General features: G+C 41.4%; 1 protein-coding gene across 3 annotated transcripts in view; it reads right to left on the reverse strand.

Annotated features, from left to right (window-relative positions):
* RAD54B (RAD54 homolog B) overlaps positions 1 to 23,291 on the reverse strand; it is a 118,136-nt gene extending 94,845 nt beyond the window's left edge. For 2 of the 3 annotated variants that reach the window (XM_070382974.1, XM_070382977.1), the window contains exons 1-3: positions 23,178 to 23,267; positions 22,492 to 22,770; positions 6,072 to 6,222 (exon numbers count right to left, since the gene is read on the reverse strand). In XM_070382974.1, the coding sequence (XP_070239075.1) occupies positions 6,072 to 6,222; positions 22,492 to 22,610 (270 nt within the window). In that variant the 5' untranslated portion in view covers positions 22,611 to 22,770; positions 23,178 to 23,267. Of the gene's footprint in view, positions 1 to 6,071; positions 6,223 to 22,491; positions 22,771 to 23,177 lie in introns of all 3 variants that reach the window. The other variant, XM_070382976.1, reaches the window with a different exon arrangement.
* Positions 23,292 to 27,221: the final 3,930 nt, after the last annotated feature.

Consider the following 27,221-nt stretch of genomic DNA (forward strand, 5'->3'; position numbering starts at 1 on the left):
TCATAGCTCTATAAATATTCATTTTAACAAATTTCAGAGACATTAAAAAACCTATCTGATAAGATTTTAAAGTAAGTCATGGAAATAAATTAATGAGAGTCACAAATTTTATTTTTTGCAACATTTTGATATAATTTTAAGCTTATAGAAACATTCCAGAAATAATACAAGGAAGTCCCATGTACTCTTTACCCAAATTCACCATTTGTTTATATTCTGCTCCATTTACTTTCCCTCTATCTCTCCTGTGCATGTATGTGTATCACGTGTGTGTGTGTGTGTACATTTGAAAGTAAGCTGGAGACACTGTGTTCCTTTACCTCTAAAAATGACAAAGTGTGTTTGCAAAGAGCAAAGACACTCTCTTACATAATCACAGTTAACTATCAAAATCAAAAATTTAACAATGGTAGTAAAATATTATCTAATCCACAGTCCACATTCAAATGGGGTCACTTACCCCAACAATGTCTTTTGACAGTTTTTTTCCCTGAGCAAGGATCCAATCCCAGATCACACAATACATTTAGTCAACAAGTTTCTTTAGTTTCATCTGAACAGTTCCTCACCTTTATTCATCTTTTGTGATTTCTGACACTTTGGAAGAATACAGGCCAACTATTTTATAGAATGTTCCCCTATTTGGATTGTGTGATGTTTCCTAATGATGAGCTTCAGATTACATATTTTGGAAGGAATATCATAGTTCACCATATTAAGGGCACAAAATATCAATCTGTCCATTACTGGAGGCAGCCATTTGATTAAAGTGGTGTCTACCAGGTATTCTCGCCAAGTTAGTATTTTTCTACTTGTCTTTACAGTATGTTGTAAGGAGATGCTTGAGTCTATTCAAGTATCCTATTTCCTGATGAAACATTCACCCATTAATCCGATGGGTTTTGGAACCCAATAATATTTTCCGACACCACCATCACCTTTATTTTTGTGATTTAGCATTTCACTCTGAGAAAGAGTTTACTACTTATTTAGTTATATTACTATGGATTCAGACTCCTATATTATTCAGTGGGTTATTATCCATTAGTACATTTATTTTGATGCTCGATTTGTTCCAGATTTTTATCAGACCACTCAAATAAAAGACCCCTGAAGTCACCAAACCAATACATTCTTGGTATGGATTAATTCAATGTAAGAAAAAATTTAAGGATGGAATAGACAAAGGGAACAGTAAAGTTGACTGCTAAGCCTAATATTTTTAGGTTTTACATGTTGCCTTACTTAAAGTAGCTGTAAGGTTTCAAAAATGCCTACTTCATTAGTATTTAAAGAAAACTATTTAGCTTCTTGATGATAATTATAAGAGGAAAGGAATAAATCAGTGGTTTTGGTTTCAAATTAGTCCTTAGAACCTCCATCAGAAAATAAACCTAAAGACAAGGGTGTCAAAATGATTCAATGGAGGAAAAAACAGTCTTTTCAAAAAATGGTCCTGGAACACAATTAGATATCCACATGCAAAATGATACAATTGGATTCCTACCTGACACCATACATAAAAACCATTTCAAAATGGGTCATAGACTAAAATGGAAGAATTAAAACTATAAAACTCTTAGAAGAAAACACAGTAAATCTTCATGACCTTCTCATATACAACACTAAAATCACAAGTACTACCAACACCAAAAAAGAAAAACCCAGATAAACTGGACTTCATCAAAATTTAAAATGTTCGTGCTACAGACAAAACCATCAAGAAAGTGAAAGGTAATCAACAACAAGGTGAAAATATCTGCAAACCATATATCTGATAAGGCACCTATGTTTAGAACCTATACAGACTCTTACAACTCTGTAATAAAAAGCAAATAATCTAACTTAAAAAAACAGGATCTGAATAAACAATTCTCCAAAAAAGATATACAAATGGCCAATAAGCACATAGAAAAACGCTCAAAATTAGCCACCAAGGAAAAGTAAATCAAAACCCCTAGTCAGATACCACTTCATCCATCAGATCAGATCAGATCAGTCGCTCAGTCGTGTCCGACTCTTTGCGACCCCATGAATCGCAGCACGCCAGGCCTGCCTGTCCATCACCAACTCCCGGAGTTCACTGAGACTCATGTCCATCGAGTCAGCGATGCCATCTGGCCATTTCATCCTCTGTCGTCCCCTTCTCCTCCTGCCCCCAATCCCTCCCAGCATCAGAGTCTTTTCCAATGAGTCAACTCTTCACATGAGGTGGCCAAAGTACCGGAATTTCAGCTTTAGCATCATTCCTTCCAAAGAAATCCCAGGGCTGATCTCCTTCAGAATGGACTGGTTGGATATCCTTGAAGTCCAAGGGACTCTCAAGAGTCTTCTCCAACACCACAGTTCAAAAACATCAATTCTTCAGCACTCAGCCTTCTTCACAGTCCAACTCTCACATCCATACATGACCACAGGAAAAACCATAGCCTTGACTAGATGAACCTTTGTGGGCAAAGTAATGTCTCTGCTTTTGAATATGCTATCTAGGTCGGTCATAACTTTCCTTCCAAGTATGGTTATAATCAAATAGCTAATAATAAGTGTCAATAAACATGTGGAGGACTGAAACCTCATACATTAATAATGGGAATGAAACAGTACAGCCACCATGGCATTAAAAGGTTAACCACAGAATTATTATATGACCCAGCAATTCCATCCTAAGAATGCACCCAAGAGAAATGAAAACATATGTCTATACAACAATTTACACATGAATATTCATCAGCATTATTCATAATACCTAATAAATTTTAAAAACAGAAACAACTCAAACATCTGACAGATGGAATAATAAAATATGGTATATTAATGCAATGAAATATTACTCAGTGTGGTAAGCAGAATAATGCTTCCCAAAGATGTCCATACCCTAATTCCCAGAACCTGTGGAAATGTTACCTTATGTGGCAAAAGAGACTTTAAAGATGCAATTAAGGTTAAGGACCTTGAAATAGACTGTCCTGAGTTATCCAGGACGGCCCAATCTAACCAAATGAGTTCCGGTTTCAGAGAAGCAAAAAGATGTCAATAAAAGGAATCAAACTGCCACTACCAATTTTCAAAGAATTAAGAAGGGGGCCACCAGGATTGCAGTTGGCCTGTAGAAACTAGAAAAGGCAAAGGAAACACTCTTAAAACCTCCAGAAATAAATGCGACCCTGCCAACACATTGATCTTAGCCCTATGTGACCCACGTTGAGCTTCTGACTTACAGAACTATAAGATAATACATTTGCATTGTTTTAAGTCACTAAATTTCTGGTAATCTGTTACAGCAGCAATAGGAAACTAATACATTCAGCAATAAAAAGAAATAAATTACTGATACATGCCACAATCTGGACGAGCCTTGAAAAACACTATGAAACTGAAAACATAAAAGGCCACATAAAAAACATAAAAGTGAGTCATAAAAGGCCACATGTTATATGACTCTATTTATACGAAATGTTCATAATAGATAAATACATAAAACAGAAAGTATATTAGTGATTACAAAGGGCTGAGGGATTTGGATGGGTTGATGTATGTGAAGTCTCTCTCTTTCTGGAATGATTAAAACGATCTGAAATTGATTTTGGTGATCATTGCACAACTCTGACCATATGAAATACAACTGAATTGTAGTAGGTAGATTACAGGTATGTGCATTTAATTTAAATAAAGTTGCTTTTTATAAAAAGAAACCATATTTAAAATGAAAAACTATGCTTACATAGTTTTCTCCTTACATTGTGGCCAGAATTCTAAAGCAGTGTTGGATAAAACAAATAGATGCAGACCAAAAAACAGAGTCAAGAATGAGTAGATATTTTCAACAACAAAAAGACAAAAAAACAGTTAAAAGCCTCAAAGGATGTGAAAAGACATTTCTCCACAGAAGATAAGCATATGGTCAATAAGCACATGAAAAAATGCTCAGAATTACTACTCATTAGGAAAATATAAATCAAGACCACAGTGGAATACCACTTCACAACAACAAGGATGACCATAATCAAAAAAACAGCAACAAAAACAAAATAACCATTGTTGCTAAGGATGTGGAGAAATTGGAACCCTCACACATCACTGGTGGGAATGTAAAATGGTTCGGTACCTATGGAAAACAATTTGGTAGTACCTTAAAAACTAAACATAGAATTACTGTATCATCTAGCAACTCCACTCTTGGGTATATATATACAAGAGAACTAAAAGCAGGTACCTAAACAGAAGCGTGTATGCCAATGTTCATATCAGCATTATTCATAACAGAAAAACGTAGAACCAAACCAAGGATCTATCAATGAATGAATGAACAAAATATGGCATATATATATACATATATAATATATATGTGTGTATATACATATACATATGTATGTATGTATATGTATATATGTGTGTATATATACATATATATATATGTACGTACATACAATTGAATCAACATTCAGAAAACTAAGATCATGGCATCTGGTCCTATCACTTCATGGAAATAGATGGGGAAACAGTGGAAACAGTGCCTGACTTTATTTTGGGGGGCTACAAAATCACTGCAGATGGTGACTGCAGCCATGAAATTAAAAGACGCTTGCTCCTTGGAAGAAAAGCCATGACCAACCTAGACAGCATATTAAAAAGTAGAGACATTACTTTGCCAACAAAGGTCCGTCTAGTCAAGGTTATGGTTTTTCCAGTAGTCATGTATAGATGTGAGAGTTGGACTATAAAGAAAGCTGAGCACTGAAGAATTGATGCTTTTGAACTGTGGTGTTGGAGAAGACTCTTGAGAGTCCCTTGGACTGCAAAGAGATCCAACCAGTCTATCCTAAAGGAGATCAGTCCTGATTGTTCACTGGAAGGACTGATGTTGAAGCTGAAACTCCAATACTTTGGCAACCTGATGCAAAGAGCCAACTCATTTGAAAAGACCCTGATGCTAGGAAAGATTGAAGGTAGGAGAAGAAGGGGATGACAGAGGATGAGATGGTTGGATAGATCACCAACTCAATGGACATAAGTTTGAGTAAACTCTGGGAGTTGGTGATGGACAGGGAGGCCTGGCATGCTGCAGTCCATGGGGTCACAAAGAGTCAGACAAGACTGAGCAACTGAACTAAACTGAAACAACTGAATATTACTTAATCACATAAAGCATTGATGTTCACATCTGCTACAACATGGATGATCCTAGAAAACATAGGCTAAGTGAAATAAGCCAGACACAACAGGACAAATATTTATGATTACACTTACATATGAGGTACCTAGAGTAATCAAATTCATGGAGGCAGAAAGAGTAATGATGACCAGGGAAGGGAGAACAGGGAATTACTGCCTAATGGTTATGAAGTTTCTATGTAATGAAAAGTTTCAAACACAGAAAATGGTGATTATTGAACAATTAAGAAAATGTAATTAATGCCACTTACCTGCACACTTAAAAATGGTAAAATGCAAATTTTATGCTATATATATTTTGCCATAATAAAAAAAAAGAAAAAATATTAGTAGATTTCAATCTCCAAAACATAAATCAAAGAACTGTAGAGTAGCCAAAGTGTGGACTGTCCATTTTACATATGCTCTATATAATCTTTATAAACCTTCTATTATACCTAAGACTTAAATAATTCTTCAACTTAGAAGCAAAGAATATATATTAAGACTGTTTTGAGCACTTACTTTTTATAAGTAAAAAGGAAAGGAAGTTTCCATAACAGTGATATAAAACATTATTTATGTATGTTTTCTCTTTAAATTACCTTATCCAAAGTTTTCATTTACTTATGTGGTACCTTTAAAAAGAACACTGATCCAGAATAACTTTTTTTCTTGAACAAGAATCTCCACCCCTTCCCTTGTGGAGGTATTTTTCACTGTTACCAAAAGTTTATTTATAGACCTAACCCAAGTTTACTTTATGCCGTTCCTTCAAATACATATAGTTAGCCATTACATCTAAGGTTTTTAGAAGAATTTATCAGAGATACTGAAAACTCCTATAGGCAATGAACATTGTTAACTGTTTAAATGGCAATTTTTTAAAATACATGCTTCTCTATATTTCTTTTTTTTACCTCAAATAACTTTATATCTGAATTCAGTTTTGCAACCTCTTCATTAGGACTTGGATGACTTCTTGCTGGTGATATAAACTTTGGTTTTTTGAAGGGATTTCCTTGCAACTGACTTGGTGCTGCTGATCGTCTCATATTTAGCAGTATTAACCTGAAAAATACCCAAAAGTCATTTCATCAGAAGTCTGATTAGAACTACCTCCAAATATATCATCACTATAATCATGACATCTTTAAAAATATAAGGGAATAAGCCTGTAAAAAGCCTTAGAAAACAAATTTAACAGTTGGAAACATTTTATTTTCCATCACAAAAGGCTTTTGAAATGTATTAAGATTCAAAATATATGGTACAAACCTGAACATATATTGTACCAATTTTGATAAAACTATAGATTAGATAAAAACAATAAAGCCTTAAATGTAATTTAAATAGTAGTTTCAAAATCAAAGAAAACATAATTATTCACATACATATATTAAGCATGTTGCTTTTTTCCTATTCCCCAATCCATAAACTGCATGCGGGGAGCAATCATTGTTTTCTTAACCATTTTGTAAGCAGCATCAACCACAAAGCCAGATACATAACAAATACTTTTGAATGAGTGAATAAAATCCTGGCAATTGAAAGAATACATTTAGAGTTCAATTTTTACTATCCTATTTCCTTTTAGAGCAGTGAGGTATTTTAAATAAATAAATCAAGAGACAAGAACCATGTTTCCAAACTTTTGCTCAATGTTTTTTCCATCAGGACAGGACAGGTGAGACAGATAAAAGACAAGAACATTACAAGCATACATCATGCTTCTGCAATGGACAGCAGCAAGCACTCTAATTAAAAGCAATCTCACAAAACTATACACAAGATAAAGTATCAATAAGGATGTACATGGCTACCAAAATAATTTGCTTAACCCAGAAATTACACTTCCGGAAATTTACCCTAAGGAATTAGCAAAGATATACTCAAAGAATTATGTATAAGGTTTTCATGCCAATATTACTTATAGTAGGAGAAAAAAGGAAAATTTAAATATCTACAGCAGAGTACTGGATAAAATAGAATACACTCTCTTCCTACATGACTAAAATGTAGTGCTGCAACTTCCCAAACAAGCCATGTTCTCTTTTACTCTAGGTCTTTGAACAAACTGCCTACACAGTGTTGGGTCTCTGATACAGCCTTTAACCATTTTTCTTTGCCTGATGAACTTCAACTTATGCTTTAGGACTCTTAACTATGAGCCGCCTTTAACTCCCCCAAAGACTGGATTAGAAGGATTAGAGATCCTTCCTATGTGTCTACTACCCAAGCACTTTTCACACTGTAATGAAACTGCCTATTAATTCCCCCAAGTTGTAAACTCTTGGATGAGGCATGAAGTCTTACCTTCCAATCATCAGTATATTGCCAGTACCAACACAAGAAGGCATTCACTATTTGTTATATAAATAATTCTACAGCCATGAATGGGGGGGCGTGGGGGGTGGGGATCACATTTTAAAAGAATGTTTAATGATATGAGAAACTTTTTTATACATCAAATAAAAAATGGCTAAAAACAGCAATTTTAGCAAAGTTGCAAAAATACAAGATTAAAACTCAAAAATCAATTATTTTCCAACATTATCAGCAATAAGTGGAATTTGAATTTAAAAACATAATACCATTTACATTAGCACCCCGCAAAAATGAAATATTTAAGGGTAATCTAACAAAGCATGTACAAGATCTATATAAGGAAAAACTATAAAAACTCTGCTGAGCAAAATCAAAGAACTAAATAAATGGAGAGATAGCCAGTGGTTAAGAATCACATGCCAGTGCAAGGAACATGGGTTCAATCTCTGGTCTGGGAAGATTCCACATGTCACTGAAAGCAACTAAAAGCCTGAGCGCCACAATTACTGAGCCCACGCTCTAGAGCCCCCAAGCTGCAACTACCACGCTCTAGAGCCCCCAAGCTGCAACTACTGAAGCCTGCATGGCCCACAGTCCATGCTCTGTAACAAGAGCGGCCACCACAAGTTCAGTTCAGTCCAGTCGCTCAGTCGTGTCCGACTCTTTGCGACCCCATGAACCGCAGCACACCAGGCCTCCCTGTTCATCACCAACTCCCAGAGTCCACCCAAACCCATGTCCATTGTGTCGGTGATGCCATTCAACCATCTCATCCTCTGTTGCCCTCCTCTTCTGCCTTCAATCTTTCCCAGCATCAGCGTCTTTTTCAATGAATCGGCTCTTTCCATCAGGTGGGAAGTATTGACGCTTCAGCGTCAGTCCTTCCAATGAATATTCAGGGTTGATTTCCTTTAATATTAACCAATTTGATCTACTTGCTGTCCAAGGGACTCTCAAGAGTCTTCTCCACCATCACAGTTTAAAAGCATCAATTCTTCGGCACTCTGCCTTCTTTATGGTCCAGCTCTCACATCCATACACAACTACTGGAAAGACCTTGACTATACAGACTTTCGTCAGTAAAGTGTTGTCTTTACTTTTTAATACACTGTCTAAGTTTGTCATAGTTTTCCTGCCAAGAAGCAATCGTCTTCTAATCTGATGGCTGCAATCACCATCCACAGTTATTTTAGAGTACAAGAAGAGGAAATCTGTCACTGATTCCCCCTTTTCCCCTTCTATTTGCCATGAACTGATGGGACCAGATGCCGCAATCTTAAGTCTTTTTTAATACTGAGTTTTAAGCTTTTTCACTCTCCTCTTTCACCCTCATCAAGAGGCTCTTAAGTTCTTCGCTTTGTCATTAAAGTGGTATTATTTGCGTATCTGAGGCTGTTGATATTTCTCCTGGCAATCTTGATTCCAGCTTGTAACTCATCCCAGCGTGGCATTTCACAAGATGTGCTCTGCGTATAAGTTAAATAAACAGTGTGATAATAAACAGCTTTGTCATACCACTTTTTCAATTTTGAACCAGTCAATTGTTCTATATAAGGTTCTAATTGTTGCTTCTTGATCTGCATACAGGTTTCTCATGCAACAAGTAAGACAGTCTGGTATTCCCATCTGTTTAAAAGTTTTCCATAGTTTGTTATTATCCACATAGTCAAAGGCTTTAGCGAAGTCAATGAAACAGAGATAGATGTTTTTCTGGAATTCCTTTGCTTTCTCTATGATTCAGCAAATGTTGGCTGAATTGATGTTTTCGAACTGTGATGCTGGAGAAGATTCTTGAGAGTCCCATGGACAGCAAGATCAAACCAGTTAATATTGAAGGAAATCAACCCCGAATATTCATTGGAAGGATTGATGCTGAAGCTCCAATACTCTGGCCACCTGATGCGAAGAGCTGACTCACTGGAAAAGACCCTAATGCTGGGAAAGACTGAAGGCAAGGAAGAGAAGGAGACGACACAGGATGAGATGGCTGGATGACATCACCGACTCAATGGACATGAGTTTGAGCAAACTCCAGGAGATGGTGAAGGACAGGGAGGCCTGGCGTGCTGCAGTCCATGGGGTCACATAGGGTCAGACACGACTGAGCAGCTCAGTAACAACAAGGTGGTGCTAGTGGCAGAGAACCTGCCTGCCAGTGCAGGAAACGTAAGAGAAGCAGGTTCAATCCCTGGATTGGGAAGATCCTCTGGAGGAGGGCATGGCAATCCACTCCAGTATTCTCGCCTGGAGAATCCCATGGACAGAGGAGCCTGGCAGGCTACAGTCCATAGGGTCACAAAGAGTCAGACACAACTAAAGTGAATTAGCATGCACGCACACACACAAAGAAAATGAATTTAGAAACAAGACTTTACACTCTTCAGAATAATTAACTTAAAATGAATCATAGGCTTACATGTAAAACACAAAGCAAAAATACTCCTAGAAGATAATACAGAAGAAAATCTAGATGACCTTGGGTATGGTGATGACTTCTTAGCTACAACACCAAGGAAAAATCCCATGAAAGAGATAACTGATAAGCTAGACTTCATTAAAATTTAAAACTTGTGCTTTGCAAAGACAATGTCAAGGTAATGAAAAGACAAGCCACACTAGGAGAAAATACCTGCAAAAGATGCATCTGATAAAGGACTATTATCCAAAATATACAAAGAAATCTTAAAACTCAACAAAAAAACAATCCAGTTAAAAAGTGGGCCAAAGATCTTAAAAGACATATCACAAAAGATATACAAATAGCAAATAAGCACATGGAAAGATGCTCCATATCATATGTCATCAAAAATGAAGAAAATCCAAAACACAATACCAAACATCGGTGAGGATGTGGGGCAACAGGAATTTTCATTCATTCCTGGTGGGAATGCAAAATGGTACAGCCACTTTGGAAGACATTTTGGCACTTTCTTAAAAAATTGAATGTATTTTTATCATAGGATAAACTCCCTTCAACAAAGAGTTGAAAAAACCTGCATAAAAATGTTTTATCACAACTTTATTCATTATTGCCAAAACTTGAAAGCAACCAAGCACTCAGGTGAATGAATAAACAACCTGTTGTGCATTCAGACCACGGAATGTTACTCAACACTTAACAAAAAAAAAAAAGAAAGAAAAGAAAAAGAGCTGTCAAGCCATGAAAAGACATGGAGGAACCATAAATGCATATTACTAAATGAAAGAAGCCAATCTGAAAAGGCTACATATTATATGATTCCAACTAAGTGACATCCTAGAAAACTACAGAGGCAAAAGTATGGAGTAAAAAGATCAGCAGTTGCCAAGGGTTAGGGGAGGGGCAGAGATGAAAAGGCAGACCACAAAATTTTTTAAGGCAGAGAAAGTATAGTTTACAATGCCCTAATGATGGATACATGTCATTACATGTTTGTCCAAACACACAAAATGTACAAGGCCAAGAATGAATCCTAATGTAAACTATGAACTCTGGGTGCTTATGTGTGTCAATGGTAATGTACACCAAATGTACCATTCTGGTGAGGGATGCTGGTAACAAGGGAAGGCATGGGTACATGGGAAATCTCCACCTAAACCTAATGTTGTAAACCTAAAACATCTCCCTCCACCTTGCTAAACCTAAAACTGCTCTAAAAACAGTAAATTTTAATTTCACAAATGGCTACCAAACATGTTCAGCAACATTTCAGTGATAGAAAAAGACAAAAAAATAGTATGTAAGTTTGTGCTAAAGACTAGAATGCAAAGGGGCATGGGGAACTTTCAGGTGTGATCAAGGTAAGCTCCATCATATTGCAGTGTGGTTACAAGTTTGTTAAAACTCATCTAAGCGTACACATTGAACTATTAACTTAAAATTACACATCTATAGAGAGTTCTAAAAGACTAGAAAAACACATGCCACAATATGAACATTATATCTAGATGTCAGAAGTACCAGTAATTTTTATTTTCTTCTGACTTCTTTACTGTGTATTTCCAATTTTCTACAAAGAAAAAAAGAACTACAGCCAATTAAGCTGGGACATGCTATCACTGCTGGTTAGACCTTTCCCACTTTCAGCAACGTAAAAATGAGGAAATACATGAGTATCTGATAAATAATCAGTCTGGATATAGTTTGAGGGATCAGCAGTAGTATAAAAATTAACAGAAATGTCAACTAAAATACAGACCAGAGGCCAGATGGAGAAGCTCTCCCAGTACATGATGATAGCAACAACCGAGAGTTAGAAGAAGAACCCTCTTCTTGCCTGGCAAAAACTCAGCCAATAAAACTGTCAAAACTCAGCCAATGAAAAGTCCCTACTGGGACCTACCTGGTGATCCACTGGTTAAGAATCCGCACTTCCACTGTGGAGGGGAGTGGAGGGGAGGTGTCAGGGTGGACTCTAGTCAGGGAACTACAATCCCACATGCCGCAGTGCGTGGGCCGGCCCCCTCCCCCCAAAATGAAAGAAAAGTCACTAGACTTCAAACTGTCAATTCCTTCAATGGACTCTGTTTACCCTAGCCCTTTTATATTTATTCTTGGTTTGGCTGGGTCTCCAGCTATGCACAGGCTTTCTCTAGTTGCAGCGAGCAGGGGCTACTCTTTGTTGTGGTGCATGAACTTCTCACTGGCGCGGCTTCTACTAACGGGAGCACAGGCTCTAGAGCGTGTGGGCTCCAGTAGTCCTGCTGCAGGGGCTTAGCTGCCTCACAGCATGTGGGATCTTCCTGGACCAGGGATCGAACCCATGTTTCCTGCACTGGCAGGCGAATTCATATCCACTGTACTACCAGGGAAGTCCTACAATAGCCTTCTCAATTCTTGCCCCCACCCATAAAAGTGTTCTCCTCTCCTGGGTGTGCAGGTTTTGCACATGGCTCACCATGACTGCCAACCACAAACCGCAATTGTTTGCTGATCCCGAGTAAACCCATTTTACCCGGAGAAATAACTGGCAGTCTATTTGTTTAAGACTGGGATCCAGAGAAGACCCGTGATGACTCCAAGGCTGGTGAGCAAACAAGGCAGGTGAGCAGGACCCACACCGAGTCCACTGGTGCCCAGTGCTTTTCTTCTTAAACCCTGGGGCTCGAGAGTAAGTCTTTCTCCTGGATCTGAGCTTACATCCTCTTTGGGTTTTGAAGCTCTCCAGGTTTTATTCAGGATCTGTTTCAGGAACTCATTCTTTCTGTTTAAGGCCTAGTTCTGTCTGTGAGTACCCATTTGGCACTTTGGCATGACACTTTTAAAAAGCAGGCTGTTTCAACTATAACTGCACTAGCCTCCAGCCTGAGCCCTTTTAGAACAGGGGCTGTTTTACCGGAAATGTGCCAGTTCAACCTTTGGCCAGATTCCCTTTGAAATGGGCTGTTCTAGTGGAACTTCACTATTAAAGCTTTGGGCTCGCTCCCACAGATTTAGGCTGTTCACTAGAGTTCTGCTGAGCAGCTTTTAGCTTGGCTCTTGCATGACTGGGCTGTCCCCTTAGAACTGGCTGGTATTAGACCTACAAGGTATTTGAGCTGTTTAGGCTTTTGAAACTTATTCTTTCACTCCAGAGAAAAAACTCTGAGAAATGGGATCCCAGTTACCTAAATTATTTTGAGGGTGCACTCTACCACTACAGGGACTCCGGCCGATTTTATGTTTAAACACTGCAGTCCTTCTGCATGCACATTTCCAGGTAAATGGACCAACCTACCCAAAAGCAATTTAGAACATCAACGGCCATTAGGAGGAACTTGTGAAATTCCCAAAGTTAACTTTTCTTAAAACCAAACTGGACAATCATAGTTCTAAAATTCCCAAAACTGAAGGAAATGAGTATTTTGATTGCTATTCTGAGGTTTCCAAATGTTATCAGGAACCTAAAATTGTCTCTTTGCAAAATAACATCTTAGCTGATGCAAACAAAGAAAGGTAAAAAAGCTTCAAAATCCTCTACCCCTCTTCCTCAGCCCTCATGCTGAGGACCGCCCTCTGGCACCATCTCTCTTCCCTTCCACACCACCTACACCTCCTCTTCACCCTCAGTTCCCCCGTAATAACTCTCCAGTGGAACTTCCCTTTTTCACTGAAAGTCTCCTATCCCCTTTTCCTCTGAACATATCAGAGCCTGCCTTTTAAAATTAAGCTTTCTGAGGACCCAGAGGATAAACTCTTGCTTTCTTATAAACCCTAAACTAAAGCTAAACTGCAAGCAATAGTCAAAGATTTTCCAAAAGTAAACAAAGATACAGGTTTGTATTGGAGTTTAGTATAGTCATTCAAACTTATCAACCTGGTTTCTCCAACTTGTATCAGCTGGTTCATACGTGTGTCAGCGAAGTCAGGCCCACAGTAAGAAAACTGCTGACTTGGAGGAATTCCCTGGCAGTGCGCTGGTTAGGAATGGGTGCACTGACTGTCAGGGCTGGGGTTCAGTCCCTGGTCAGGAAACTAAAACTCCACAAGCCACGCAAGCGTGGCAGAAAAACACACACACACACACACACACACTAATTGGGAAAATACTGAAAGGTCTCTAGAATTACAACCCGGAGACCAGTCCACCAACGTACATGGTCAGGCTCAAGCAATCTCCAGGTGACTCCATCAGGCATTTTCACAGACTTTTGCAAAGACTGTTAATCTGAACAAAACTCAGGCTTGCACAAAAAAATGTGATGAATCTGTTCATAACTATTCCAACTTTAAATTGTTTTTTTAAAAAACTCTGTTTTTTTCCTTCAGATGTTGATTCCACCTAGGTAGCTTTTAACTCTAAGTACATTAATGGGCTGAACCAGGACCTTTCTCTTCTAATAAAACGGACCAGGATAGGATGGAAAACTATGCCTATTCCAGATTTAGCTAATCTAGCAAACCAGCTCTTTCACACTCTAGATGAGTCACCTCAAAGAAAGTCTGCCAAAATTCTTAATATTCAAGTCCAGGAAATAAATGCAAGTCCAGACCCTAAATGAAACCAAAGCCCTCCTAGTTTTGCTACAACTTCAAACAGTCAGGACACTGGAAAGAGACTTAAAATTTAAGTGCTTTCAGGTGCCATTAGCCCTCTAACCAGCCTTTCCAACATTCTCCCAACTGTCAATGAAGGGATTCTGAGAAACCACAGGGGTTCTTCCCAATTCTTCCTCTTAAAAGTTTGGAGAAACATTTGCCAGATTGAGGATGAGTCTCTTCCAGTCTTAAAGGACATCAGAGCCTTACTCTCAGTGTTCAACACCACTACAAAAAGGAGCCTCTGCCTCAGAGTACTCAGTTCAGTTCAGTCGCTCAGTCGTGTCCGATTCTTTGCGACCCCATGAATCGCAGCAAACCAGGCCTCCCTGTCCATCACCAACTCCCGGAGTTCACCCAGCAAATAGTGGGGATCTCTAATGAACTTCAATTGATTCCTGTCTCTGAATCTATACCCTTTTGTTTAGGTCACTTGAGAGATACACACCCTTTTCCCTTTAGTTTCTCTGCCCAAACCCACTTATTAGGTTGATCCTTCCTTAGAAAAGTCTCATGCCAGAACTTCTTTCTCCCAAAGGGTAAATAATTCTAGAGTTTTTATAGTAGTAAAGCAGCCAACCAGGTGAATGGAATTATCTTTGACAACCTGTATTTGCTTCATCTCTCATGTTACTAGAGCTGATTCAGAAAACATAGATCATCTGTCCCTATTGAATCAGCTACCACCATCCTTATGGGCAAAATCTATACCTGAAGTTGGCAAAATTCACAGTGCATCTCCCATCAAGGGAGATATTTACAAGTGGCGCTAGTGGTAAAGAACCTGCCTGCCAATTTGATCCCTGGTCAGGAAGATACTCAGGAGGGCATGGCAACCCATTCTAGCATTCTTACCTGGAGAATCCCCAGGACAGAGGAGGCTGGCAGGCTGCAGTCCACAGAGTCGCAAAGAGTCAGACACAACTGAAGCGACTTAGTAAGCTTGCAGGCACACACGCACTCCCATCAAGATTCTAATAGATCCTTCAAATCCCCGCCCCCAAATTAATTAATACCCTACAAGTAAAGAAGCCCTTCAAAGCATAAAACCCATAACAGAAGATTACAAGGCTCAAACTTTACAAACCCTAGTATTAGTTATACTCCTGTAACATTCCCGTTTTACTGGTGAGAAAACCGAAGGGCCAAAGGTAGAGCTGCCCTAGGACCTCCAAGCAATAAACAACACTGCTATCTCTTGACACCTTGGCTGTTGTTCCTAACCCTCTACTAAAATCCATTCTCACTGGAAGTAAATTATTTACTGTAACTGATTTATCAGTGTATTCTTTAGCATTCCAGTTGACTGAAGCTACGAAATGCCTTTTTGCCCTCACTTGAGAAGAAAAAACTCACCTGGACAGTAAAAACTCAAGGTTTTAATGAGAGTCCTCCTTATTTCTTATAAACCCTAAAGGCTGACCTGTATGATAAAAAGTTCCCCACAGGTTCTACTCTGTTGTAATATGTGAATGACTTGCTTTTTTGCTCTCCCTCTCAACCTGCCTCCATGGAAGACAGTATCCACTTGCTAAAGGTTTTAGCCTAATAAGACATAAAACCACCAAGGAAAAATTGTAGTTTGCCCAAAGCCAGGTTCACTATTTAGGGCATCTGATATCAGAACAAGGGCGGTGTATAGATCCAGAGAGTCTTCATAGTGTGCTGCTGCTGCTGCTGCTGCTGCTAGTCGCTTCAGTCGTGTCCGACTCTGTGCGACCCCATAGACGGCAGTCCACCCGGCTCCCCCGTCCCTGGGATTCTTTAGGCAAGAACACTGGAGTGGGTTGCCATTTCCTTCTCCAAAGCACGAAAGTGAAAAGTGAAAGTGAAGTGGCTCAGTTGTGTCCGACTCTTCGAGACCCCATGGACTGCAGCCTACTAGGCTCCTCCGTCCATAGGATTTTCCAGGCAAGAGTAGTGGAGTGGGGTGCCTAAGTTTCCCCAAACCCAAAGTGAAAATGAAAGTCACTCAGTCGTGTCCAACTCTTTTCGATGCCATGGATTTCTCCAGGCTAGAATACTAGTGTGGGTAGCCATTCCCTTCTCCAGGGGGTCTTCCCAACCCAGGGATCGAACCCAGGTCTTCCGCATTGCAGGTGGATTCTTTAGCAGCTGAGCCACCAGGGAAGCCCAAACCCAAAACTGTCAACTATGAGGCTTTCTTAAGCTAGTCGGTTATCACTTTGATAACATTCTAAATTTTTCTTATGGCCAATCCTCCATATGTTTTACTAAAGAACAACAGGAACCAATTTTATGGGAAGAACCGGAAAACATAGTCTGTAAGGCCTTAAACAAGTTTCATGAACCCACCTGCCCTTGGGCATTCTAATTATCAGATTTCCTTTTTCCTTTTTGTGTATGAAAAGGAAGGAAATGCCCTTGCATACTCATCCAAAAACACGGGGACCGCCAACAACCCATAGGGTATTACAATCATTACTACCACTGCCTTTTGGTTAAGACCATCAAGAAAATAGTTGTGGGATCCTCATTAACACTTATGACGCAGAAATCCTCCTAAATTCAACATTTCCAAGTCAGCTGCCTCGAAGTCCTTTTGTTAAACACTCCTTACATAACACTTCTACAGTGTAAGAAGCTGACCCTCCCCACTACTCTTCTCCCCTCTATCAACCAAGTCCCTCACGACTGCTTAACACTGAGGGATCATCTGATTCCTTGTGAATGATCTGCAAAAAAATTCCTTTGGGTAACACTGACATCTTATGGTTCACTGATGGCTGGGAGAGTGACAATATTGGAACTCCTTTTGATAGTAGTCAAGGTAGCACCTTTACTACTTCAACTCAACAAACTGAATTATATACTCTTATATGGGCTTGTACTTTAGCCAAGGGCAAAACTGTCAATATTTACACTGATAGTAGATATGCTTTCAGAGCAGCTCAAGATTTTGGAATGTTGTAGAAGCAATGTGGCTTCCTTACTTCAGGAGAAATAAATTTTTAAAAGGTCCCTATGTTCAGGAGTGACTGGATGCATTACTTTTACCTGCCACGTTAGCCACTATTAACATTCTGCTAAACTTGACTCTGAAAGCTAAGGGAAATCACCCTGTTGATATTTCCACAAGAAATACCACCCTTAAAGGAACCAACAGCAGCCAAAGCTCTTTCACAGTCCCAATGGATATTCTTCTAAATGGTAATTTAGAAAACTGGCTAGAAAAGCCCAACAAGTGGCTTCAGAAAACGAAAAACAAGATTGGAAATTCAATAATTAATGGCTTGATATTTTAATATCAAGAAAGCTCTGGTTTGGACCAAATAACTACCCAGTCTATTAAAGACTCTAAAATTCCCTCTCCTAAGCACTGTACACCACAGTTCAAAAGCATCAATTCTTCTGAATCAATGATTTTGAACTGTGATGTTGGAGAAGACTCTTGAGAGTCCCTTGGACTGCAAGGAGATCCAATCCATCCATCCTAAAGGAAATCAGTCCTGAATATTCATTGGAAAGACTGATGTTGAAGCTGAAACTCCAATACTTTGGCCACCTCATGCGAAGAACTGACTCATTTGAAAAGACCCTGATGCTGGGAAAGATTGAAGGTGGGAGGAGAAGGGGATGACAGGGGATGAGATGGTTGGATGGCATCACTGACTCAACGGACATGAGTTTGAATAAGCTCTGGGAGTTGGTAATGGACAGGGAGGCCTGGCATGCTGCAGTCCATGGGGTCACAAAGAGTGGGACCCAACTGAGCGACTGAACTGCTACTGCAAGCACTGTACATAATACCACTTGGTCTACTGACAAAATGATAGCGTTCATGAATCAATGTTTATGAGGAATATTAACAAGGCCACAAAAAAGTGCCTACCTCACTTGTCCCACTTGTTTAAAATACAACCCAGGGAACCTGAGAGTACTTCTCCCAGATATTTTACACTGACTAGTGGACCATTTGAGGTCTGGCAAATGGATTTCACACAACTTCCTTCATCTTATGGATAAAAACATGTTTTTGTCATGGTCTGTACATTTTCACACTGGACTGAAGCCTTCCCCCTTACAGACAATCTACCATTCTGCAGCTAAAGCTTATTTGGAAAAGATTGTCCCAAGCCGGAGAACTCCCCTCGAACTTCAAAACTATTTGAGGAACCCATTTTACTCACTAGGCACTTCAACAAGGCAGGCCAGTTCTACACCACTTTCACTGCGCTGTTCACCCTCAATGCCCGGTTTAGTCAAACCCACTAATGGCTTTACTAAGACTCAGCTGACAGTTTCTAAAGGCTCTCCAAATATCTCGGCCAAAAGCATTGCCACTGGTGCTCCTAAATCTCACATTTAAGAATCACTATCTTAAACCCTTAAACTTTTCTACACCTAAATCCTATCATGTCTAATTTTTCAACCCTTCTCCTTATCCTCTAAACTAAAGAAAATATTAATGAATATGAGAATGCAAGTATGGGAAAAGCAGCAAAGTGGGGATTAAGAAAACACTCTGGAGCCAGCCTGCCTTGGCTTGATTTCTAGCTCTGCCATTTACATATGCCCTTAGGCATCCACCAAGTCATCTAACTTGCTGATGATGCATTTCAGAGTAAACTGCAGATATCACTGTGTGTGTGTGCTCAGTCATGTTCTACTCTTTGCGACCCCATGGAATGTAGCCACCCGGGCTCCTCTGTCCATAGAATTTTCCAGGCACAAATATGGAGGGGGTTGCCATTTCATACTTCACAGGAACTTCCTGATCAAAGGACTGAACACACAGCTCTCACGGTCTCCTGCTTGGCAGGTGGATTCTTTACCACCATGACACTGAGGAAGTGCTAGACATCAGTATCAGTTCAGTCAGTGCAGTTGCTCCGTCGGGTCTGACTCTTTGAGACCCCATGAACCGCAGCACGCCAGGCCTCCCTGTCCATCACCAACTCCCAGAGTTTACCCAAACTCATGTCCATCGAGTCGGTGATGCCATCCAGCCACCTCATCCTTTGTCATCCCCTTCTCTTTCTGCCCTAAATCTTTCCCAGCAACAGGGTCTTTTCCAATGAGTCAACTCTTGGTGGCCAAAGTATTGGAGTTTCAGCTTCAGCGTCAGTCCTTCCAAAGAACACCCAGGACTGGTCTCCCTCAGAATAGACCCGATGGATCTCCTTGCAGTCCAAGGGATTCTCAAGAGTCTTCTCCAACATCTAGTTCAAAAGCATCAATTTTTGGCACTCAGCTTTCTTCACAGTCCAACTGTCACATCCATACATGACCACTGGAAAAACCATAGCCTTGACTAGATGGACCTTTGTTGGCAAAGTAATGTTTCTGCTTTTGCATATGCTATCTAGGTTGGTCATAACTTTCCTTCCAAGGAGTAAGCATCTTTTAATTTCATGGCTGCAATCACCATCTGCAGTGATTTTGGAGCCCCCCAAAATAAAGTCTGACACTCTTTCCACTGTTTCCCCATCTATTTCCCATGAAGTGATGGGACCAGATGCCATGATCTTAGCTTTCTGAATGTTGAGCTTTAAGCCAACTTTTTCCCTCTCCACTTTCACTTTCATCAAGAGGCTTTTGAGTTCCTCTTCACTTTCTGCCATAACGGTGGTGTCATCTGCATATCTGAGGTTACTGATATTTCTCCTGGCAATCTTGATTCCAGCTTGTGCTTCTTCCAGCCCAACGTTTCTCATGATGTACTCTGCATACAAGTTAAATAAGCAGGGTGACAATATGCAGCCTTGACGTACTCCTTTTCCTATTTGGAACCAGTCTGTTGTTCCACTGACTCATTGGAAAAGACTCTGATGCTGGGAGGGATTGGGGGCAAGAGGAGAAGGGGACAACAGAGGATGAGACGGCTGGATGGCATCACTGAATCGATGGACATGAGTCTGAGTGAACTCCAGGAGTTGGTGACAGACACGGAGGCCTGGCATGCTGAGATTCATGGGGTCGCAAAGAGTCGGACACGACTGAGCGACTGATCTGATCTGATCTGTTGTTCCATGTTCAGTTCAACTGCTGCTTCCTGACCTGCACATAGGTTTCTCAAGAGGCAGGTCAGGTGGTCTAGTACTCCCATCTCTTTCAGAATTTTCCACAGTTTATTATAATCCACACAGTCAAAGACTTTGGTATACTTCCCCCTAAATGTTTCTGAGTCCTTATTACTTCTTAAATTAGTGCTATCTGAGCCCTTTCCCATTTGGCACTCTGCTGTGTGGCAGAAAGTGAAGAGGAACTAAAAAGCCTCTTGATGAAAGTTTAAGTGGAGAGTGAAAAAGTTGGCTTAAAGCTCAACATTCAGAAGACGAAGATCATGGCATCCGGTCCCATCACTTCATGGGAAATAGATGGGGAAACAGTGGAAAGAGTGTCAGACTTTATTTTGGGGGGCTCCAAAATCACTGAAGATGGTGACTGTGGCCATGAAATTAAAAGATGCTTACTCCTTGGAAGGAAAGTTATGACCAACCTAGACAGCATATTCAAAAGCAGAGTCATTACTTTGCCAACAAAGGTCCATCTAGTCAAGGCTATGGTTTTTCCAGTGGTCATGTATGGATGTGAAAGTTGGACTGTGAAGAAAGCTGAGTGCCAAAAATTGATGCTTTTGAACTGTGGTGTTGGAGAAGACTCTTGAGAGTCCCTTGGACTGCAAGGAGATCCAACCAGTCCATTCTAAAGGTTATCAGTCCTGGGTGTTCTTTGGAAGGAATGATGCTAAGGCTGAAACTCCAGTACTTTGGCCATCTCATGCGAAGAGTTGACTCATTGGAAAAGACTCTGATGCTGGGAGGGATTGGGGGCAGGGAGAAAAGGGGACGACAGAGGATGAGATAGCTGGATGGCATCACTGACTCGATGGACGTGAGTCTGAGTGAACTCCGGGAGTTGGTGATGGACAGGGAGGCCTGGCGTGCTGCCATTCATGGGGTCGCAAAGAGTCAGACACGACTGAGCGACTGAACTGAACTGAACTGAACTGTGATACTCTAACATCTGTTATATTCTAACACCTGCCTATTTCTGTTCTCCCAAGTAAAGTAGCAAATTCAGGCTAATGACACATCAGAAGGCCTATATTACCAGGCAATTTAATCCACTGCACTGTGCAACAGTTAAGAATACAGTTTTTGAGGCCAATGCCTGAATATAAGTATGGACTGACATTTCTATCATGTGATCTTCAACGGTTTACATAACTTCTTTGGGCTTTCCCAGTGGCTCAGTAGTAAAGAATCTGCCTGCAATGCAGGAGATGCGAGTTCGATCCCTGGGTCGGGAAAAAGCCTCTGGAGAAGGAAATGTCAACCCACTCCACTATTCTTCCCCAGGGAAAATCTCATGGACAGAGAAGCCTGGCAGGCTTCAGACCATGAGGTCAGACAGGACTTAGCAACTATACAAGGACAACAAATAATGATTATTCATAAGATGGTTGGCTGCTGCTGCTAAGTCGCTTCAGTCTCGTCTGACTCTGTGCAACCCCAAAGACGGCAGTCCACCAGGCTCCCCCATCCCTGGGATTCTCCAGGCAAGAACACTGGAGTGGGTTGCCATTTCCTTCTCCAGTGCTTGAAAGTGAAAGTGAAGTTGCTCAGTCGTGTCGGATTCCTAGCGACCCCATGGACTGCAGCCCATCAGGCTCTTCTGTCCATGGGGTTTTCCAGGCAGGAGTACTGGAGTGGGTTGCCACTGCCTTCTCCAAGATGGTTGGGGGCAGGCGGGGGTTAAATCAAATACCTAAAGTACTTACAATAAAGTCTGACACAGCAAACACTCAATGTTATCTGTAATGTTACTATCTATGAAAATTACTATTAGATATCTCACACATAACGTTCTATGAGACCAGAGCTGAGGAAGGTCCCAAGAGAGGGTCTAGCAAAAGATGAAGTTGGACAAAGGAGATATTGACCAGAATCTAGGGATTCTGTTTGGCTTTAACGCGGGCGTGGGAGGAGAATCATCAAACCTCTAGGATGCAAGAATGCAAATACAACAGTCAAGAACCAACAACACACCTCCCCTGCTGTTTCTGCTTTCCGCCTTCCAACTCCATTAGAAAGAAGGTGAAGTCGCTCAGTCCTGTCCGACTCTTTGCGACTCCATGGACTATAGCCCACCAGGCTCCTCTGTCCATGGGATTCTCCAGGCAAGAATACTGGAGTGGGTTGCCATTTCCTTCTCCAGAGGATCTTCCTAACCCAGGGATCGAACTTGGGTCTCCCCCGTTGCAGGCAGACGCGTTACCGGTATTTCCCTTCGTGGCTCAAGTCGCTCCTTTGATTTTTGAGGCACCGCTAAACAAAAAAATTCTTCCATTACTCAGTCAATTCTAATTAATACCGCGCAGGAGAGTATAGCTGCATCCTGAAGAAAGACACCCAAGCGCCACAGGAGGTGAGCGGGAGGGCGGGAGCGGAGGCACCACCGCGCTGAGTCGCCTCTCCTGGCGGCCTCCCCACCACAAACGCGCCCCCACGGCCCGCCCTCCGGCACCAGCGCCCCACGGCCGGCCGCCAAGGACCCCTCAGACTTGAGACCCCATCGGCACTCCCAGACCCGCAGGAAGCGGCTGCGGCTACGCCGCCGCCTTCCTGCCCTCCCGCCTCCTTCGGAGCCTCGTTCCGGCGCCTCTCGCGTCTTTGTCCCACACAAGCCTACAGCCTGTCACAGCGTCACACGCCTCCCCCCTTCAGGGACGCACCGGCGAGAATCCGAAGGGAGCGACGGCCCAGGTACCAGGACTACGCGAAGTAGACAGCGACACCCCCAACGCCAGAGCATCTGAAGGCGCCCGCCTCAGCGCAGCCAATCGCGGACAAGTCCCTGGCGCGTGCGCAGTAGCTTCCTGCCGCAGTTCCGGGTCCGCCTAATTGGACGAGATGACCGCTTCGTCTCTAATTGGACGACGTGTTGGCATAACTGCGCAAGCGCCTTCGTGTGTCTCCTCTAGCGCTCACTTCCAACTTGGTTTCGGAATTGCGGTTCATGGAGAATCCTATGGGCGGAGGAGCTTGGTGGGCTACAGTCCACGGGGTCGCAAAGAGTTGGACACGACTGAGCGACTTCACTTTCTTTCACTTTCGCAAGTTTGCTGCCAACACTCAAATATGGTGTAGATGCTAAGGCTACAGACCACATCCTAGGACACATAAGGCATATTTCTTAAATCAAGAGAACGTCTCCATGGACATGTTTGTGCAGTTTGATGGTCGTCTGATAGCAGTATCTGCTGCGAAAAATAGTATACAAACATAATTGATTTTTTTTTTTTAACCTATAGCTCTTAAGTTATGCCTTACTTTAGGAATGAGGTACAAACAAGATCTTCACGACCCAGATAATCACGACGGTGTGATCGATCACTCACCTAGAGTCAGACATCCTGGAATGTGACGTCAAGTGGGCCTTAGAAAGAATCACTAGGAACCAAGCTAGTGGAGGTAATGGAATTCCAGTTGAGCTGTTTCAAATCCTGAAAGATGATGCTGTGAAAGTGCTGCATTCAATATGTCAGCAAATTTGGAAAACTCAGTAGTGGCCACAGGACTGGAAAAGGTCAGTTTTCATTCCAAGGCCAAAGAAAGGCAATACCAAAGAATGCTCAAACTATAGCACAATTGCACTCATCTCACATGCTAGTAAAGTAATGCTAAAGATTCTCCAAGCCAGGCTTCAGCAATACTGAACCATAAACTTCCAGATGTTCAACCTGGTTTTAGAAAAGGCAGAGGAACCAGAGATCAAATTGCCAACATCCACTGGATCATCAAAAAAGCAAGAGAGTTCCAGAAAAATATCTATTTCTGCTTTATTGACTATGCCAATGCCTTTGACTGTGTGGATCACAATAAACTGTGGACAATTCTGAAAGAGATGGGAATACCAGACCACCTGACCTGCCTCTTGAGAAACCTGTACGCAGGTCAGGAAGCAATAGTTAGAACTGGACATGGACCAACAGACTGGTTCCAAATAGGAAAAGGAGTACATCAAGGCTGTATATTGTCACCCTGCTTATTTAACTTCTATGCAGAATACATCACTTTTCATTTTCATGCATTGGAGAAGGAAATGGCAACCCACTCCAGTGTTCTTGCCTGGAGAATCCCAGGGATGGGGGAGCCTGGTGGGCTGCTGTCTATGGGGTCGCACAGAGTCGGACACGACTGAAGGGACCTAGCAGGAGCAGTAGCAGCAGCAGCAGAGTACATCATGAGAAACGCTGGGCTGGAAGAAGCACAGGCTGGAATCAAGATTGACAGGAGAAATATCAATAACCTCAGATATGCAGATGGCACCACCCTTATGGCAGAAAGTGAAGAGGAACTAAAAAGCCTCTTGATGAAAGTGAGAGGAGAGTGAAACAGTTGGCTTAAAGCTCAACATTCAGAAAACTAAGATCATGGCATCCAGTCCTGTCACTTCATGGCAAATAGATGGGGAAACAGTGGCTGACTTTATTTTGGGGGGCTCCAAAATCACTACAGATGGTGACTGCAGCCATGAAATTAAAAGATGCTTACTCCTTGGAAGGAAAGTTATGACCAACCTAGATTGCATATTCAAAAGCAGAGACATTACTTTGCCAACAAAGGTCCGTCTAGTCAAGGCTATGGTTTTTCCAGTGGTCATGTATGGATGTGAGAGTTGGGCTGTGAAGAAAGCTGAGCACCGAAGAATTGATGCTTTTGAACTGTGGTGTTGGAGAAGACTCTTGAGAGTCCCTTGGACTGCAAGGAGATCCAACCAGTCCATCCTAAAGGAGATCAGTCCTGAGTGTTCATTGGAAGGACTGATGCTGAAGCTGAAACTCCAACACTTTGGCCACCTGATTCGAAGAGCTGACTCATTGGAAAAGACTCTGATGCTGGGAAAGATTGAGGGCAGGAGGAGAAGAGGATGACAGAGGATGAGATGGTTGGATGGCATCACTGACTCAGTGTACATGAGTCTGAGTAAACTCTGGGAGTTGGTGATAGACAGGGAGGCCTGGCATACTGTGGTTCATGGGGTCGAAAAGAGTCGGACACGACTCAGCGTCTGAACTGAACTGAATTTCGACGACTTTGTTAATAGGTTCCTTTTAGGTTCGTGAGTGCTCAGTTGCCCAGTCCTGCCCAGCCCCCTGGACTATAGCCTGCCAGGCTCCTCTGTCCATGAAATTTTCCAGGCAAGCATGCCAGCGGGAATTGCTATTTCCCACTCCTTGGGGTCTTGCGTACAAAGGGATCTAACTGGGTCTCCTGAGTCTCCTGCAGGCAGATTCTTCACTACTGCAACACCTGGGAAGCCCTTCTTTTTAGGTACCCAACTGTGGCCCAGGAGGTTAAGAATCTGCCTGCAATGCGGGAGGCCTGAGTTCGATCCCTGGGTTGGGAAGATCCCCTGGAGGAGGAAATGGTAACCCACTCCAGTATTTTGCCTGGAGAAGCCCCATGGACAGAGGAGCCTGGTGGGCTGTAGTCCATGGGGTCACAAAGAGTCAGACGCAACAGAGCGACTAAGCACACAGTGGAAACATCAGTGAACTGATGTTTTAAAAGTGATCAAGGGCTTCCCAGGTGGTGCTAGTGGTAAAGAACTCGCCTGCCAATGCAAGAGACTAAAGGAACTCAGGTTCCATCCCTGGGTTGGGAAGATCCCCTGGAGAAGGGAATGGCAACCCACTCGAATATTCTTACCCAGAGAATCCCAAGGACAGAGGAGCCTGGTAGGCTACAAGTCCATAGGGTCGCAGTCCTAAAGAGACACGACTGAAGCGCCTTAGCACGCACACACACCTTTTTAATACAGTGACTAGTTAGAAATACATAGGTCTTGGCCCCTTTAATGTGAAACTATCTCCAAACCAGGACACCATCTGTAGTATGTAGAAAAATATTCCAGTTTGAACAAAACACTTAAAAGTGTGTAAATAGAATAATTTTTATCATTTAGTGTTAAATTTTACCAAATTGTAGTAGAGTAGCTATCTTTTTTTATATAATACATTGTTACGGTTTTTAGACCTTATTTTGGTAAAATTAGTGTTTTTAATAAAGATGTTATTACTTATATAACAGCATAAATTTCTGTGTTCATAGTTTAAAAGCTTGGGCTAATTTTCTACGGTAAAGATAAGGACAAAAAGCAAAGCTATGAGTGATGAGTATAATCCAAAAGAAATACAGTCCTAGTTGGAACATAGCAAATAAAATACTTTTATTTAAAAGAGTAAATTTCAACTTATTTATGTTTTATAGGTATTGTCTGTAAGGGGGAAGAAATCAACCTTACTTTTTATTCTTTCTAATAAAAATTATCATCTTGAATATTTTACTTCACTTATTATTTTATTATATTAGATTAAAATGGCTTAAAAAGATATCTGCCATTTTAGTCAGAAAGAATACAACTATTTCTCAGTACTAACATAATTTATTACATAAATGATTTGTAATTGTCTGCATTTCAGTCACAGGTTAACTTTGTGCCAGTCACTATAGGTGCTGGGGGATATGTGTGTTTGTCACTCAGTCGTGTCCAGCTCTTTGTGACCCCATGGGCTATAGCTCACCAGGCTCTTCTGTCCATGGAATTCTCCAGGCAAGAATACAGGAATGGGTTGCCATTCCCTTCTCCAGGGGATCTTCCCAACCCAGAGACTGAACCTGAGTCTCCTACATTGCAGGCAGATTCTTTACCACCTGAGCCACAAAGGAAGCCCACTCGGGGATATAGCAGTGAGTAAAACAGATAAAAATCC

Source organism: Bos mutus, chromosome 14 (genome assembly GCF_027580195.1).
Source record: "Bos mutus isolate GX-2022 chromosome 14, NWIPB_WYAK_1.1, whole genome shotgun sequence".
In the NCBI taxonomy this organism is placed as follows: Eukaryota; Metazoa; Chordata; class Mammalia; order Artiodactyla; family Bovidae; genus Bos; species Bos mutus.